We start from the raw sequence: 19,145 nt of genomic DNA, 5'->3' as shown, positions 1-19,145 counted from the left end.
CATAGCAGGCCACATGACCTCAACTGGGGGGGTGCTTTTGGACAGGGGGCTTCCTCCCAAAGCAGCTTATCCTCATATTGATGGGGACAAGGGCCTCTTCCCCACAACTCTTGCCCAATGGTTGTGGGGGTCTGCAGGTGGGGGGCTTATAGGAATCTGGAAACCCCCTAAAAAGGGGGCTCCCAGATCCCAGAAACCTCATGTCAATGAGTATGGGGTGCATAGTAACTCTACTCAAAAGAGAAAAAAAAAAATCCAACCTGCGTGAGTAAAAAAAATAATAATAATAATTCGCCAAAAAAAGTATCAAAAGCGAAGTAAAAACACAAGCCTAGTTTTTGACAAATCCTTGATAAAAAGAGAAAAAAATGCGACCCGAACAATTAAAAAAAAAAAAAACTGCTGCCCACCAGGACACATCTGACTGACCAGTAAGCATGGGGTCGGGGGTTACCCAGTTACATCACCAGGTGACCCCGCTCCTATGTCGACCTGTCATTGGGTGAATGTCATTCTTGAATGACAGATAACATGGGGGCGGGGTTACTCACCCGGTGTATATGATTGGTTTGTGGGAAAGTTATAGCGTCTACAAACTATGGGATATATACTGGAATATTTATTTGTAAATACAACTTATGGCGGTGATCAGCGTCTTATAACGGGACCAGGATAGTGCGGCGGGCAATCTGACACTAATCTGCTGCTGGGGGAACTAACTGCCACTGACATCACCAGTGACATGATTCCAGTGATCAGTGCTAACAATATGAACTGTCACTGTACTAATGACATCTAGGGCAATCAAGGGGTTAATGTGTGCCTAGCAGGCGTTGATGTGTGGACTGTGTGCTGCTTTTACTGAGGATCTGCTTGTTTTCATTCCCTGCTTAGCACATAGATCCCCTATCAGTGATCACAGCTCTGTGTTCTTTACATTCACAGAGCCCATCACCGGGTCCTGGCAGTCAATCATTGGCCGGGACCCGGTGATCGGCATGTTCTGTGATGAATCAAAGCCCAGTGGTGGGGGCGGGTGCATGGATCATGTACTAGGTATGTGATCCTGTGCAGGAGAGCCTCTCTGCCACCAAATAACTACATGATACGCTCGGCACGCGGATATTGCACAGACAAGCTACTTGTGACCAGAGGAAAGTGTTCCCACAACCCCAGTGTTACTATACGGCTGTGTAATGTACAACCAGCCAAGCGCCTGATCCCGATGCTTCCACATAATAATGACACAACAAACATTACAATACAAAGCAAATGCTACATACACTATATGGCTGCTACTACCACAACCTCAGTGCTGGCAAATGTGTTGCAGCCAAATGATATGATATCAATACACTTTATGCAGAAAACAAACCACTTTATACAGGTCATTGATCCCAAATCCCTGGTGCTGTCACTAGCCAGTAGTACCCCAAATCCAGTGCTGCAAACACCTGTTACACACTAACACATGACTATTACGCTGTGTGTAAGAAACAAGAACTATTTCAGGTAATTGATGCCACAACCCCAGTGCTGCAAATGAACTTATTTTGCTGCATATAAATTGGTATTAATACACTTTATATAAAGAACACAGAACTATATACAGGTCATGGATACCAAAGCCCCAGTGCTGCGTCTGGCTGGTAATACCACAACCCCGGTGCTGTGCTTCTCCCCCTTCTGGGGGCTCAATGGGCCCGGGGGACTCCCCATAAGACCAGCTGTCACCAGGGTGGGTTCCCTTTAAGGGATCTGCTGCCTCCTGATTGGCTGGATAGAGAACTCCAAACAAAACACAAATGTCCCCAATACTGAAGTATGTCCTTCAAAACAATTGTCTCTTTATTTACAATAGATGCTCTGACAAGCAATAATATGTCCGCCTATCAAGCACCCGATTGGGCAGGAGATAATATCGTTCACCAGCACCACTTCCTGTGTCAGTTCCAGGCAGGAAATGACATCACTTGGCTCCGCCCGAGGGTGGGCTGCCCAATTGATTCCTCGATATGCCGGCATATTATCATTGCTTGTCAGGGCATCTAGCAATCCTCATGGATTTTGCTGCATGGAGACGCAGGTCAAGTAGAAGTCCCATTATTTCCTATGTGGCCGGTTCCCATCTATGTGCCGCAGGGAATCTATATGGAGCCATTCCCCCTCCAATGTGTGCATCACCACGTACGCTGCAATGTGTCCATCCACACTAAGACTTCTCAGGTGGGTGACAACTCCCCTCCATCTCACAGGGGAGGTCCAACCAATATTCCATGAGATCATCCATCCAAATGGGCCAACATTTCATCTTCTAAGACCCCGCCCACTGATTATCTATTGGAATGTGTCTACTTCTGCCCGTCACTGCAGAACATCTCACCTCTCTTTCCTGCTTCTCCCACCAGATTAATATGGTGTAAAGTGACATTCTGGTGCTGTGATGATCTCTGCTCCGTGATCTCCACAAACCGAACTCTGACCAGACTGGAGGTGACATTGTATAAGAAGGATGGTGAGAAGATGTCGGACTCAGAAGTGGATCCTCGTTGGCAGGTCCTCCAGAATGCCGGCTTCACTGTGGATGAAAGGTAAGATCTGTTCTATTGGGGGGAACACACATACTGGGGGGATTTACTAAAGCTGGTTCCCTCAGAATCTGGTGCAACTGTGCATGGCAGCCAATCAGCTTCTCACCTCAGCTTGTCCAATGAAGCTTTAGCAATAAAAGCGGTAAGCTGATTGGTTCCCTCACAGAAGTGCACGAGATTCTGAGGGATCCAGCTTTAGCAAATACACCCCACTAAGCCTGATGATGACAGTCACACAGGACAGGTACAGGAGCCCCAGCAACTGTACTGTATGATCATCATGATGGCAGTCACACAGGACAGGTACAGGAGCTCCAGCAACTGTACTGTATGATCATCATGACAGCGGCCACACTCACACAGGACAGGTACAGGATCCCCAGCAACTGCACTGTATGATCATCATGATGGCAGTCACACTCACATAGGACAGGTACAGGAGCCCCAGCAACTGTACTGTATGATCATCATGATGGCAGTCACACTCACATAGGACAGGTACAGGAGCCCCAGCAACTGTACTGTATGATCATCATGATGGCAGTCACACAGGACAGGTACAGGAGCCCCAGCAACTGTACTGTATGATCATCATGATGGCAGTCACACAAGACAGGTACAGGAGCCCCAGCAACTGTACTGTGTGATCATCATGATGGCAGTCACGCTCGCATAGGACAGGTACAGGAGCACCAGCAACTGTACTGTATGATCATCATGATGGCAGTCACACAGGACAGGTACAGGAGCCCCAGCAACTGCACTATAGGACCATCATGGTGATAATGATGATGATCATTGAAGGAAGGACAGTGAAATGTGAGCTGGACACAGATGGTTCAGAACTCGGCCAGTTGAGCGGGGACCAGCCGAGATTTGAACCATGTATGGGCAGGCTGATTGTATCCAAGTCAATAGTTGAATGGCTTGTGTACTCCAGCCTGTGGTATTTTACATGTGATTATTGCTAGCAGCTATATGGCCACCAGCAGTAATCATTGTGTTGTCCAGGCAGGGATGGTTCCCCCCGAGATGTTTACCATCGTAAGTTGTACAGTCGCTCGGCAAGCAGGTAGACACAGACAGAGCATGCTCTGCTCTATGGGCGGTTGGGTGTAAATGGACTTCGCTGGTCATTACACCCGCCTGCCCTCCAATTTGATGGAGGAGGACGGATCCGCTTTCCTTTTTTCGCTGACCGGACCAGTTTGGAGGTAAGCGGGTGTAAGCAGACACAAGTCCCTCTACATCTGCTACTCCATAGAGGTGAATGGAGGGTCCACCTGAAAAACGGACAAGCAGATCCAATCTGACCGATCGTGTGAAAGGGGCCTTAGGCCTCATTTACACTTGTGTTTAGGGGTATGGTAGAAATGTGCAGCTCAGCTGTGAATTTTTACCACCCCCAAATGCTCCTGCATATACTGCAAAGCAGTGGAGGGGGAATAGTATACACCATGGCCCTGATGATTTATTATCACCGCTGTTCTGTTGGCCCTCAGCCCGCTCCTGTTTTCCCAGGCTGTCCTGCTGTATGCGGATGAGTTGGCAACATACAGAGTGGGGGGAGGGGAACATCCGTGTCTCCCCCCCCCCCCCCCCGTGATGAATGAAGCCGGAAGCTACAAGGATTATGTCACTTCTGGGTTTAATTCTGTGTTTACCTGGCTGGTACTGGCCAGGAATGCAGCCAATCAAACCGATCTGTGTATGATCAGGTGCCTTAGAGGGCAGGGGAGGGGTCAGGGGTCTGATAGACCCCATATCTCTCCATAAAGAAGACCTGTCACTGCCCCATCTATCACAAGGGATGTTATTCATCACCTGTCATAGCAATAAAATTGAACAAAAAATTCCCATAAAAAAGCAATAATTCTGCCACCAGACCTCCTGCCTAACTGTAATCTGGTAACCTGTAAAGGCTATTAAAGCGCCCCCTATGGACAATGTTAGGTACGGTACTCACCATTTACCAGATGTGCACAATATTCCATCTTGGCAAGTTTGGTATCTATTTACTGAACACATCATATGCTGTACTATTGCTGGGAAGACTGCAAATGCTAAACATAGAATATTTCAAACCAACACATTGCCAGAAATACAATTCTGCTACTCAAGGGGATTTATGGAGAACAGGCCTGGGGGCTTAGGTGGTTAAAGAAACACTTTGCCATTCTCCTCTTCCTCCGCATGGAAATGTTTGTGTAACCCCCCCCTCTTACTGTGCTGGTGTATCCACAATGACCATACATGCCCAGCAATTCCAGCATTGTTCTGATTGGCTGCCCCACTGCCACTTGCCAGGTCTTGTGTTGCCGCCTTCTCTTCTCTTTCTTGCAGCCAGCACCTGATGATACACCGCTGTATGTCCCTGCTGCCGCAGTCTCCTGGGATATGTGACGGGTTACATCCCAGGAGGCTACAGGAGCCGGGAAATGTCATATTTGTCTGGGGAAGAAAACCACAGAAAAGGAAAATGACTTTACAGCTAAGAAGTGTCTTAAAGTCATTGGAAAGATTTTTTTTTTAACCACTTCCAGCCCGCCCTACCCACACCGCCATTCATGGCCCCGGCTGTCAATCACCGGGTCCCAGCCGGTAATTACTCATCGGCGCACAGTGATTCCCAAGAATCTCCAACAGGGAGGACAATTGTTTTGTTTACTAACAGTCATCCTCTCTGTCAGCTCGGGCACACTGCACAGCACAGCCATCCAGAGCAGTGTGAGAACAGTGAAGCACACACCCCACCCCCTAGTAACACACACCCCCCCTAGTAACACACACCGCCCCCTAGTAAAACAGTCCCAGCACACAGTTAACCCTTTGATCACCTCTCATGTTAACCCCTTATTGCCCAGAGCCATTAGTACAGTGTTGGGGCTTTTTTTTTTTTAGCACTGATCACTGTATTGGTGTCACTGGGGATGTCAGTGACACCAAGTCAGTCCCCCCCAGTGTCAGAATACCTGCTGCAGTCCTGCTATAAGTCACTGATCACCGCCATTACTAGTAAAAATTACAAAAAAATTGTAAAAAATCCCAATATCTATATCGCCATTTGTAAACACTATAACGTTCACGTAAATCAATTCATTTACACATATTGGGATTTTTTTCTAGCAAAGACACGGAGAAAAATAGATTTTGGCCAAATATTTTTTTTACTGGACATGTTTAATAGCAAAAAGTCAGAAATATTGTTTTTTTTCACAAAAAATACTCAGGAGGGCAAGTGGTTAATTAAAATAACAGACACATTATACTGACCTGTTCTGTGTAATGGTTTTGAACAAAGCAGCTCTGATGGGTGGGTGGGGGTGGGGCTTTGTCCCCCCTTCTGGTAGGTTGCACGGGGCCCCATGATTTCGAGCAGTGGCCCTGATAACACCACACACAATGTAACATTTAATATTCACTCTTCTTCTCAAGGTTCATGTAAACAAATCATTGTGAACAATTCTTTTTTCCTTTGTTCAATCTAGACATGGACTCATCCATTCACCTTACCACTTGGTGTCATGTCCAGTCTTTATCTCGTAGCTGTCTGATCCCACCATACCTCCCCCAGATTTATAACCTGGGAACATAAGCTGTAACCACCTTGGAATGTTCTTAGAATCTGTGTTCAGAAACCATGAAATAGAATATACAGAACAAAGTGGCTTCCAGCATGTCCATGTAGAGATGAGTTCAGGCCGTCCTGTTTCATTCTGTGAGCCCAGAACAGTTCCGACATTTCTGTAGAACCCATTGGTGGTCTCTGGGGTTATACAGATAATGAGAGAGATGATTGAGATGTCCTGTGCCAGTCACAGATTTCCCAGATGATGGAGAATGTCTTCCTCATCCCAAGTTGTATCATTACAGATGGGTGGATGAGGAATATCAGATCCACCACTAATAATCTTAGTCGGGTCCTACAATCTTCCACAAGGTTTTACCTTTAAAGAAAAAGAACTTTCATTAAAAATCCCCCCATCCCCCGCTGTCTATCCAATGTGTCAGTATAACTGAGCCAATCAGATGTGTTCTCAGCCTGTACACATGACAGCCCAGTACACCAGACGTAGTCTGATATCCCAATGGTTGGATGGCCATGAGTGTGCGGGCCCCTGCCATGGTGAGGGCTCCTCAGTATTAGGTGGGTAGTTCACAAGGTGGTGGGGCCCTATAAATGGGGGACACTTATCAAACCCCTTAAGTGTGAGGACAGAGGGGATGGTTTGGTGTGTTTGCATACTGGAGTCAGTTATGAAGAGATGAGATCCCACATCCCACCATCTACATCCAATCTACGTCAGATCTCCTCCCAGCATAGGAGACCACTGATGTACATTGTACGGCTGCAGATTTGTACATTACACATCGCACACATTTCCAGGAAGACAGAAGAATACTTCCCATTAGTGTGTATAAAATGTCCATCATTTCTTCCAGAGCTCAGCACCAGCTCCCCCTTTTCCATCATCACAGCAACATTTCCTCCTCTAACACTCTCACATTTTATTCTTCATAGATGGTGTGGAAAATGGGATGTATCTATACACAGAAGAAGATTAGAAAATGGTCTGTGGGAAGTCCTCCCCCCCTCAGGTAATACATGGACCCTGATATGAAGAGAATGTCCAGCATGGAATTATATCAGATTCTCCTGTTCATGGCACTGATTTTATTTTCCTTTTCTTCACATTCAGATGATGATGATTCTTCTGACTGATATCCACTGACCATTATTCCGGAATGATCTGAGCGGGGATCTGTCCTTCCTCCCATTCCTCCATTTTATATTGTATATTGTATTGTTACTCCTCAATGTATTCATTACTACAAAATAAAAATGGGATTTTTAGATCTTCACACCAAAACTGCCACCACTGGTGAGACCAGCATGCTGGGAAATTCCTGTTCATGACATGAAGATTCCTCCTACACAAGTAGAAGACACTGAACACATGGTGACAGTGCGGTGCGGACAGTGGGGGGCGCTCTACATAACATATAAAGGAACAATGGGTGGACAGAAGATTCCGCACCACAAGGACAGAGGTTACCTTCAGAGACTAAGTGGCAAAAATACTGAATATTTTTGTTATAAAAATCATTTTTATTTTTTTTTGTGTAAAAAATATATTTTCAAATATAAAACCACAGAAATAAAAAACACATTTATCCCCATTAACCCAAGACAGTGTTAACTTCCCACATGACTTCAGACATCCAGATGTGGCCACATCAAATGGGTGGTTCGGCTAGACAGTGGGGTGACCCTCTACTGTACCGGCTTCCCCTCCCCCATATAATAAATGACCTCTCGGGAAAACAACAACTGCTATATAAGGCCAGCTGAGGCTACGCTATAGAGTGTGTTTATGAGCTGCAACAAGTAACAGACAAAAACAAAGCAATCCATGTATAAAGGAACACATCTAGTGTCATCTTCCAGGATTACAATAAGAATTGTCTCTGATATTGTTCCATCTGCAGATAAGGAGACTAAAGCCGACAGGGAGCAGAGTCCATATGAAAGTCCAGCCGGTGCAGTGTCCCCCTTTTCAGTTCATTTGTGTACATTGCGTTCGCAAACAATGCATTAGAGTATTCAGTGCGTTAGTGTACAGTGTGTTAGTGTACAGTGCGTTAGTATACAGTGTGTTAGTGTACAGTGCGTTAGAGTACAGTGCGTTAGTGTACAGTGCGTTAGTGTACAGTGCGTTAGAGTACAGTGCGTTAGTGTACAGTGTGTTAGTGTACAGTGTGTTAGTGTACAGTGTGTTAGTGTGCAGTGCGTTAGTGTACAGTGTGTTAGTGTAATGAGTTAGAGTACAATGCGTTTAAACCATAAGAAATGCAGTCACATTCCGGAGGAGCATACCGCACCAGGTATGATGAACATCCAGTAATGACCTTCTTTAGGCACTAGATGGCAGTAATGATACGGGCCCTCGCCTTGCATTACACAGTGTGGGGACGTTTTGGAGCCTGGACTGGTCTATGCTGCTGGGGATGATACTGCCATCTAGTGCCTAAAGAAGTACATTACTGGATGTTCATCATACATGGTGCGGTATGCACCTCCGGAATGTGACTACATTTATTATGGTTTATTGTGCAATAAAAGTAATTACAGGATAAAGCACTATGCTGAGATTTTGTTTATGAGGAATTACGGCTGACCCTTAGGTGGTTATCTGGAGGGGGCATCCTGGGAGATATTATTCAGCAAGTTGGTCATCAGAGTCCATACGTTAGGGACCAAAAGTGCAGTTAGACCAAAACTCTATGGCGGGCGCAAGTACAGTGAGTTAGTGTACAGTGCGTTAGTGTACAGTCTGTTAGTGTACAGTGCATTAGTGTACAGTGCGTTATTTTACAGTCTGTTAGTGTACAGTGCGTTAGTGTACAGTCTGTGTACAGTGCGTTAGTGTACAGTGCGTTAGTGTACAGTCTGTGTACAGTGCGTTAGTGTACAGTGCGTTAGTGTACAGTCTGTGTACAATGTGTTAGTGTACAGTGTGTTAGTGTACAGTGTTAGTGTACAGTGCGTTAGTGTACATTGCATTAATGTACAGTGCGTTAGTGTACAATGTTTTAGTGTGCAATGCGTTAGTGTTACAATTCCTTAGAGTATTCAGTGCGTTAGTGTACAGTGTGTTAGTGTACAGTGCGTTAGTGTACAGTGCGTTAGTGTACAGTGCGTTAGTGTACAATGTTTTAGTGTACAATGTTTTAGTGTGCAATGCGTTAGAGTATTCAGTGCGTTAGTGTAATGAGTTAGAGTACTGTCACAGAGTGCCCATGCTTCCCCCACCCCCCTTTGCCTGCTGTGACTCAGCCATATCCCTCCACCCCTCCCTCCCCCCTTGCACATTCCTCTGTCCTTGTAGCTTCCATGAACAGTGCTGGGCTGGCCGTTGCTGAGGCAACCTAGCAGCATCCTACATGGCTTTAAAAAGACTGGCACAGGAAGCAGCCCTCTTTCTTTGTTACTGTGCACACTGCTGGAATCATCTTGCTCCCTCCGCTGAATGTCCCAGGGTGGGAGTCTCCGCAGTTCTGCATAAGCTCCTCTTCCAAGGTCAGACCCCGCGGCCCTGCTACCCCCGCTGCTGTTCCTGGCCACTGTGAGGGCCCCTGCCTGCTGATTGCCGGCTCCTGGAGGAGCGGGCTGCTGTGAGAGTCCCTGGAAGCTGCCTGTTGCTGAGCGTCCACAAGTCGCCTACCTCCCTGGAAGCCGCCTGCTGCTGAGCGTCTGCAAGTCGCCTACCGTGAGTGTCCCTAGAATCCATGAACTGCCCGTGGTGTGCTCACAGACTACCCGTGTCCTGAACTGTCCCTGTTGTGCGCACCAACCTCCCCCGTGTCCTGAACTGTCCCTATTGTGTGCACAGGCTACCCGTGTCCTGAACTATTCCTGTTGTGCGTACCGACCTCCCCCATGTCCTGTTGTGTGCACAGACTACCCGTGTCCTGAACTGTCCCTGTTGTGCGCACCGACCTCCCCCGTGTCCTGAACTGTCCCTGTTGTGCGCACAGACTACCGGTGTCCTGAACTGTCCCTGCTGTGCGCACCGACCACCCGTGTTTTGAACTGTCCCTGCTGTGTGCACCGACCACCCGTGTTTTGAACTGTCCCTGCTGTGTGCACCGACCACCCGTGTTTTGAACTGTCCCTGCTGTGTGCACCGACCACCCGTGTTTTGAACTGTCCCTGCTGTGTGCACCGACCACCCATGTTTTGAACTGTCCCTGATGTGTGCACTGACTACCCGTGTCCTGAGCTGTCCCTGTTTTGCGCACAGACCACCCGGGTCATGAACTGCCCTACTACACGCCTAGACTACACTTTCTTAAACCACCCCATGGCGTGCCCAGAGTATAGCTACCTGTGATGCCCCTGAGTGCTTGAGCCATCGCTACCCGTTGAGTCCCTATGAACCCGATATCCCTAGAAAGCTGGGTGGGAGCTGTGCTAAGCCAGACTCCACAGCTAGAGTCCCGTTGAGTCCCCGAGACTCCTGCCCTGGGGAAGGTTGCCCGCCTGTTGCCCGAGACTCCAATCCGCTGTGCAGTCACGGAGGGAGCTCAGCTGAGGTGGGACCCTCGTGATCAGGCTCTGCCTGGGACCCCCCAAGCCTAGGGGGAAGATTGTTCGCCTGCTGCCAAAGACCTCAGTCCAAAGGGGGGGAAGACCGCACAAGCCACCCTGCTGGAGAAGACCCCCCTATGCATGGAATCGTCCCTAGTTTGCACACACATCACCCTCCCCATTTCCCCATTGAGTGTGTGTCATTTTGTTGTTTCAATAAAGCTTTGTGGGTTCCCCATCTTTTCTGCGTGTTCTGTCCTGCCTACGCTTCCGTCACAAGTACAATGCGTTTAAACCATAAGAAATGCACTCACATTCTTAGGGTACAGTGCATTAGTGTACAGTGCGTTAGTGTACAGTGTGTTAGTGTACAGTGCGTTAGTGTACAGTGCGTTAGTGTACAGTGCGTTAGAGTACAGTGTGTGTGTACAGTGCATTAGTGTACAGTGCATTAGTGTACAGTGCATTGGAGTAAAATACGTTAGTGTACAATGCGTTAGTGTACAGTGTGTTAGTTTACAGTGCGTTAGTGTACAGTGCATTAGTGTACAGTGCGTTAGTGTACAGTGCGTTAGTGTACAGTGTGTTAGTGTAATGAGTTAGAGTACAATGCGTTTAAACCATAAGAAATGCAGTCACATTCCGGAGGAGCATACCGCACCAGGTATGATGAACATCCAGTAATGACCTTCTTTAGGCACTAGATGGCAGTAATGATACGGGCCCTCGCCTTGCATTACACAGTGTGGGGACGTTTTGGAGCCTGGACTGGTCTATGCTGCTGGGGATGATACTGCCATCTAGTGCCTAAAGAAGGACATTACTGGATGTTCATCATACATGGTGCGGTATGCACCTCCGGAATGTGACGTCATTTCTTATGGTTTATTGTGCAATAAAAGCTTTTAAAAGAAAAAGCCCAAAAAAATGGTTCCATCATTGTAATCCATCATCAATCGTAGCGTCCTGTGTTGTCCCAATGACACCGACTCGCTGAAATAAAAAAAAACAAAAGGACGCTCGCCGACCCATTCGCACCCGCCGAGCACTCACCACAATATGACAGGTCTGACAGTTGCAGGTCAGATGTATGCAATAGGGAGGAGCTAGCGGTGATGTCAGCAGTGACGTCACCACTAGCCACGCCTATCCCCCCTCTTTCCTGCCATGGCAGGCCTGTGCTTAGATCAAGGGTCTGGTAAGGTCAAGGGGGGACCCCATGCTCCCCCCCATTTTGGGGGAGTGGGGTTCCCCTTAAAACTACTACCAGTCCTAAAGGATATGGTATGGCTTTTAGGGGGAACCCCACCCACTAAAAGGTCTGGAATGGACAAGTTTTTTTTAATTTCTTTTAAATTAAAAAAAAATATCAGTCCAGCTGCAGCAGGTTCTATACATTGTACAGATCTTCAGCTTTGCAGGTATCACCCCTGTCTGAAGCTGCGGTTGGCATTACAGAATTATCACCGTGGATATTGGGAGTTGTGTGTGCTCCTGAGAAAACTCTGCCAATGGTGATTCACAATTGTCTGACACAGAAAAGACTCTGCTGCAGCCTTTCACCTTGTGACTTGCTAAAAAGTTGTACAATATGATCATGGAGGGGGGATGGGACAAAATATAACACTGATCTATCAGCACTGACTTCTGCTCCCCCCATCCACTGAAGCTTCAACACCCCCACAATGACCAGGAATACATCTCCATGTCATGATTTCTGTGTTCTATCACCGACACATCACACGTACAAGAGAGAAAAAACTTTATTCACATTAACATCTCCTTTCCTGACTCCTCCTCCATCACCAGGACACATCGAGTGATCATAAGATACAACACCACAATGATACATTGTATTAGGATCCATTATAAGAGGGATCCTATAGGATTCTATTAGAGATTCATTCTACGGGAACATATTACAGTAGGAGCCATTATAAAAGGAATCCAACAGATTTTTATTAGTAGATCCATTCTATGGGAACACATATTAGGATCCATTATAAAAGGGTTCCAGTAGAATTCTATTGGGGATCCATTCTATGGGGACACATGATATTGGGGATACATTCCGGTACCATTCATCAGATGATATTATTATAGTCAGATCATTATATTGGGGATAGATCCCATGTTTTCTGTCACTAGTAAATCTCGGGATCATTTCTTCATATGTTTCCTTGGAGATTTTTCCATCGATTTTCATCTCTTTCTCTCCATTTATAGATTGATTATTCATTTTTATTTCTTCACACAATAAAATCATCCATAGAACAAACTCATTGTAAATGTATTAATAATAATGATAGATAGATAGATAGATAGATAGATAGATAGATAGATAGATAGATAGATAGATAGATAGATAGATAGATAGATAGAACATCCCTCCTCACTGGCCAATAGGAACATGTCAGTCCGGTAGTTGGACCAATATTCTACCCAATCACAGTGATCAGCGACAGAGGGAGAAATCTCACTTATTATTTATAGTAGAAAAGCCTGAAGGACACCAACTGAGGCCCCACCCACTGCTTTATCCCATTGGCTGAACATTCAATCAAATCACATCTCTCCTCCCTGTGACATCACCAATCTCTGGGAGGAATCAAATAAAAACACAGAATGGAAAGTGAGCGCTATAGGATAGCTGCTGTGACACCAAAAAAGGTACCAAAAAACCTTCTAAACCAGTAATATACAAAGCAGGTGCAGCGCTGAGATAAGAATGTCAATTATCAAATAAAGTGCAATGAATCAAAAGGTGGAAAGGCAATTATAAAATATATATGAACCAGCAAAACAATAAGAAACATATCACTGTATCAAATAGTATTCAAAGTGATTATAAGTGCATGTAAAGTGACCATAAATCATGACATTAATGAGTCCATAAAGGGACAAGGTGATGACAATATATTGTCACTGCAAAGTGACCAATCACCAGATGCGCACTCAAATCACGCATTAAAGATATGAACTCTCAATGGTCAGCCGGAGGTCCTCTTAAGGATATGCACAGCCTGGTCTGGAGTTCCATCTCTGAATCATCAGTGGTCAGCAGTACCTCTAATACTGCTTTACCACCCACAGAGCTGCGTAAGGAGAATGATAGAGGTACTGCTGACCACTGATGATTCAGAGAGGGAGGACCTCCGGCTGATCATTGAGAGTTTATGTCTTTAATGCGTGATTTGATTACACATCGGGTGAGTGCGCAATTCTTCTATTACCCGGCACACCACCATATTATTGGATATAGAAAGCCGATCACTATACTTTGAGATCATAATACTGGATCCTAAATTGCATCAATTTCCTTTTTGGACATTGATTTATCACCATTGTCACTTTATTTAGCACCATTGGTCACTTTGCAGTGACAATATATTGTCATCACCTTGTCCCTTTATGGACTCATTAATGTCATGATTTATGGTCACTTTACATGCACTTATAATCACTTTGTATACTATTTGATACAGTGATATGTTTATTATTGTTTTGCTGGTTCATATATATTTTATAATTGCCTTTCCACCTTTTGATTCATTGCACTTTATTTGATAATTGACATTCTTATCTCAGCGCTGCATCTGCTTTTTATATTATTAATCTCTGGGAGGAGTTCTCACATCTCCCAATTCCTCCCACAGATATTTATACAACCTCCCAATACCCATACCCCAGCATGGAGGGGCTCAGTGAAGGTGGTGGTGAAGGTGTGGAGGTGTCGGATCGGATCACACAGATCATAAAAGGAGATCCGCCCGGCCTCATAATCCAGATATATCCTGACTCTGGTACTGGAGAGATTGGAGGGTAAGAGGCTCACTTTATTGTTATGTATTATTACATAATGATCGTCAACCCTGACCAAACCCCAGGACTTGTTGTTTTTTCCAATCTCTGATTGCCCTCCTCTCCTGTCTATACTGGGGTAACACATCCCGATTCTCCATCTATCTGACCCCTCGACATCCACTTCCCAGTAATGTCTCCCTGAGGAGAAACTCCGACTGCTCAACACCTGAGGACAATCCTGAAATCTCTCTGGTGTTTCTGAATGATTCTGGTATCTATCTGACCTGGATACAGTTTTCCTGTCATCTGATATATGTAGAATATTATGAGCTGTGTTTCCATCCAGTAATATGTCCTCAGCTCCCTGTATATAGAAGGATACATTTCCCTCTGTTATTATATCAGATAATGTGTGTAATGTGTGTGATATCCCAGCCACATCCAGCCCCCCTCCATCATGGAGGAGTTCCTCATGTCTCTCTCTGTCCTCATTATCTCCATCCTCAGTATCACACAAGTCACCTGTGTCTGATTCCTGTAGGACAGTCAGTGGATCCGTCATGTTACACATCTCTTCAATGTCACGCATCTTCCTGGACAGCTCCTCCTTCTTTATTTCCAGATCCCGGATGAAATCCAACACAGAGGAAGATGCATGCTCTGCCCTCCCGGAGATCTCCCTCAGGACTCTCTTCTCCAGGTCTTCCAAACGCCTCCTGAGATCTCTAAACAGGGCAGTGACTCTCTCGGTGTCACCAGCTGCTTTTTCTTCCACTTTCTTCCTGTGTTTCTGCAGACTCTGGACTCTTTCCTCCATCTCCTCTCTCTTTGTCAGAAGTTTCTGCAGAACATTCCTCAGTGTCTCCTTCTTCTTCTCAGAAGCCTCATCCAGTGACTCCATCTTATGTCCTTTATGTCCTCCAATCATACAACAAGACACACAGATACAGGTGTCATCCTCAGTGCAGTAATACTCCAGGATCTTCTTATGGATGGAGCATTTCCTGCTCTCCATGGACAAGGTGGGGTCAGTTAAAATGTGTTCTGGGGACTTTTTGTGGACTCTCAGGTGTTTATCACACAGAGAAACCTCGCAGTGTAGACAGGATCTAACAGCAGGTACAGGAGAGTCCACACAGTGAGTACAGAAGACCCCGGACTCCTCCTGATCAGGCTGAGCAGAAAGCAACTTCTCCATTATGTTACATAGAGTTATGTTCCTGTGCAGAGAAGGCCGATCTGGAAACTCCTCTCTGCATTCAGGACAGGAATATCCTCCAGACCCCTCCTGTGTATCCAGCACACGATCGATACAGTCCCGGCAGAAGTTGCGTCCACATTTCAGGGTTCCAGGATCTGTATAAATGTTCAGATGGAACATTCTAGCTCGGCTTTCAGATCAGCAGATGCCATCTCTGCCAGAAGAAGAGAAATGTCGGTGAAAGTCTCTGACTTCGGGGAAGAATGCAGTTGGGAGGGTCACATCCTCCTACACAGGGTGAGGCTGGATTGTGATATTTGATGCAGACAGCAAAGTATAGAAGAGGGAGGATTTTTCTCACAGTAGTAAAAATAATCAGATTAGAAGAGAGAAAGACAGGTGTAGAGAGGGGAAAGGTGGACATGGCTGCACCAACCTGGATAGCGGGATGGTTATACAGAATCTGAGTCTACTCTCACTATACACTGCACACATATACAGCCCTTGTATCCCTGCAATATACCCCAATTATTCTGCCAGCACCCCGACATGCAGAGAACTCTGATGGCGTTCTTTATAAACAATTGAATTGGCCAATTGTAAAATCTAAGGTCATATCCAGAGCTGAGGAGTAGAAGCCACAACACCTCTTTCATCTTCCTGTACATATTATGTTTTCCATCACATGAATGGAGGAGGGGATTCTTCATTCATACAGGGAGTTATTGGGCATCAATGATAAGCAGGCTGTCTATATTACAGAACAGCATGAAACACTTATTACATTAGAAGCTGAACTTTGGTAATGTCACTGAGAATCCTGGGTGATGTCATTCATCAAATTTGGTCTATGACATCACCCGGGATTCCCTGCTGTACATCTAATTTACTGCGGCTGGGAATCTGTCATTTAGGGGTGGGGTGTGGCATGTACAGACTGGCAGGCAAGGGTTTTTCTATCATGGTTGACGTGGATTACCTCTCTGGACACTGGGATTGACTTGGTTTATGTAGCGCTACCCCCACAGGAGCCACTGGAAATTTTGGGTCCTCTGCTCTTGTCTAGCACTGTGTGAGGCCTCACCCTCCCTGACACCAGCAGAATACCTTGTCTGTAGGCCCCCAGCAGACACACAAGAATTGCACACACCACCCTTTAAAAGATAAACAGACTGTCTTGGCAGATTGAAGTCATAAAGTATAACAGAGCAAATTGGCACGTGAACGTCAATACACATAAACACAACAGTAACTGTATAACACATTCCACAGGGGTGCCTATTAAACATCAAATCTCTCAAATCTCTCAAATCAAATTATCTACGACATGGGAAGCTAATACTTGGCAAAGAGCTAGCAGAAGAAGAGGAGCCACTGTTTGATTATCGACCCCTAGAGAAGGATATCTATGGATGGGGAAAGTGGATCAGTGGATATCAGTAGATGCTGAGAGGATTTGAGGGTTTTGATCCCACTATACGCTTTGACCTTCACGGGTCGAAGCCTGGAGGTGAGAGGCTAATCTAGCCGTGTGTTGGAGTTTCTGCACCTGGAGTCAGTTTATGATCACGTGTGCTTGCAATTGCAGTAGTGGTGTCACCCACCCATTGGACATTTGTCTACACATTTTTTATTTTTCATTTGTGTTTTTAGTGTGATATTTTTTGCACCTTATTTGCATGATTGATCACAGTCTAATTATTATTATTGTTTATTGCTTTCATGTGTTAGAAATTGTCACAAATATTGTTACTACACAGTATTTATACACTATATTTTTTCTGATATTAGTTTATTATATATTTTTTTGATCACTATGACCACTTGATTATTATTATATATATATTTTACCGCTCGAGGAGTTTAGATGTAAATGGGAGCAGGGAGATGGGTCTGAGGTTGTTCGGGTCATTGGGGTCCAGGGAGGGCTTTTTAAGTATGGGGGTGATGTGTGCATGTTTCAGAAGGGAGGGGAAAGTGCCGAAGGAGAGGGAGAGATTGAAGATGTGGGTGAGGGAGCGTAGGATGGAGGGGGAAGGAGGTCGTAGGAGTTGTGAGGGGATAGGGTCGAGGGGGCAGGTGGTGAGGCGGGCATCAGAGAGGATCTTGGAGACTTCCTCGATGGTAGTAAGGTCAAAGATGCGGAGTGTTGGGGGGGCTTCAGTATGAGGAATGTAGGGTGGGGTGGAAGTGGAGGTCAGAGCAGTGGTGGGGCCGTGGGAGAGGGGTGATGAGGGGGTAGCTGTGTGAGGGGGAACTGGGTTGGAGGGAGTTTGAGCAGTGACAAAGTTCCCGCGGGTTATGTCGAGGGAGAGGGGGGGATGAGGGGGTAGCTGTGTGAGAGGGGACGGGTTGAGAGGGCGTGTGAGTTGTGGCGATGTCCTTGCGAATTGTGTCAATCTTGTTTTTTAAGTGATTGGAAATCTCAAGGGCAGTGAGTGAGGTGCTGGGTGGAGGTGGGGGTGGCGAGAGTAGAGAGTTGAAGGTGGAGAAGGGTCGGCAAGGATTGGAGGAGAGGGCCTTGATGAGGGTCAGGAAGTAGGCTTGTTCGGCTGCGTGGAGGGAGGAGGTGTAGATATGGAAGGCAGATTTGTAGAAATAATATTGAAAGCCATGGGATGCTATCAGCTGACCCAGGGAGGAGGTGTAGATTATTATTAGGAGAGGTCCAAGAACAGAACTTTGGATGACTCCGATGGAGAAAAGAAGAGGAGAGGAGGAGGTAGAATTGTAAGTGATGCTGAAGGTGTGGTTGGATAGGTAGGATGAGAACCAACAAAGAGCACAGTCATGGAGACCAAAGGAGTAAAGGTTTTTGAGGCGGAGGGGGTGGTCAACCATATCAAAGGCATCTGAGAGGTCCAGAAGTAGGAGTACAGAATAGTGTCTATTGGTTTTAGCTGTTAGTAAATAATTTGTGAGTTTTTGTAGATCAATTTCCATGGAGTGTTGAGGATGAAATTCAGACTGAAGGGGTGGAGAAGGTTATTCTTAATGAGTTGGTTGTAGATCAGGTGTTCCAGGAGTTTGTACGAAAAGGGGAGCAAGGAGACCGGGTGCAAGTTGTTAAGAATGGTGGGGTCCAAGGAAGGCTTTTAAAGTATGGGGGTGACTAGTGCATGTTTTAGAGGGTTGGGGAAGATACCAAATAAGGGGGAAAGATTGAAGATGTGAGAGTGTATGTAATGGAAGCGGACCCAGTCTGCACTCGGGTATTTCCATTGTAATACCACTTCCCTGTCCGAACACTATCCACGGACATCACCGCTGACCATATGAGACTAAACGAGACCAGTCTTGAAATAAATCAGGAAATAGACTGCTTTATTTTAACACAGATACCAGATATATACATTCAATGGAACAATTCCCCCCTCCCTGCATAACAACACAGAGCGGGGCAAAACACATCTAGCAACAAGAGACACATCAGCAGACACCCCCCACCAAGCCAATA

The 19,145-nt window shown here is 45.9% G+C and overlaps 2 protein-coding genes across 2 annotated transcripts in view; one reads left to right on the top strand and one right to left on the bottom strand.

Moving 5' to 3' along the window:
• The window catches only part of LOC149456138 (NACHT, LRR and PYD domains-containing protein 12-like), a 77,961-nt gene extending 70,185 nt beyond the window's left edge, over positions 1–7,776 (top strand). Inside the window, exons 10-12 of the mRNA XM_089685379.1 lie at positions 2,409–2,591; positions 7,114–7,190; positions 7,292–7,776. Of these exons, the coding sequence (XP_089541505.1) occupies positions 2,409–2,591; positions 7,114–7,190; positions 7,292–7,314 (283 nt within the window). The 3' untranslated portion in view covers positions 7,315–7,776. The remainder of the gene's footprint in view (positions 1–2,408; positions 2,592–7,113; positions 7,191–7,291) is intronic.
• A 6,485-nt stretch (positions 7,777–14,261) lies between these two features.
• LOC149456137 (E3 ubiquitin/ISG15 ligase TRIM25-like) lies at positions 14,262–15,979 on the bottom strand. Its single transcript, XM_089685372.1, has one exon. The coding sequence runs from the start codon at positions 15,866–15,868 to the stop codon at positions 14,315–14,317; it is 1,554 nt and encodes a 517-aa protein (XP_089541498.1). The 5' UTR covers positions 15,869–15,979; the 3' UTR covers positions 14,262–14,314.
• Between the last annotated feature and the right edge of the window lie 3,166 nt (positions 15,980–19,145).

The sequence above is a fragment of the Staurois parvus genome, unplaced genomic scaffold (genome assembly GCF_062004578.1).
Source record: "Staurois parvus isolate SC_StPar_1 unplaced genomic scaffold, SC_StPar_1.0 ptg000374l, whole genome shotgun sequence".
NCBI lineage: Eukaryota > Metazoa > Chordata > Amphibia > Anura > Ranidae > Staurois > Staurois parvus.
The sequence above is the reverse complement of the archived record's forward strand: the minus strand, read 5'-3'. Positions and strand labels throughout refer to the sequence as shown.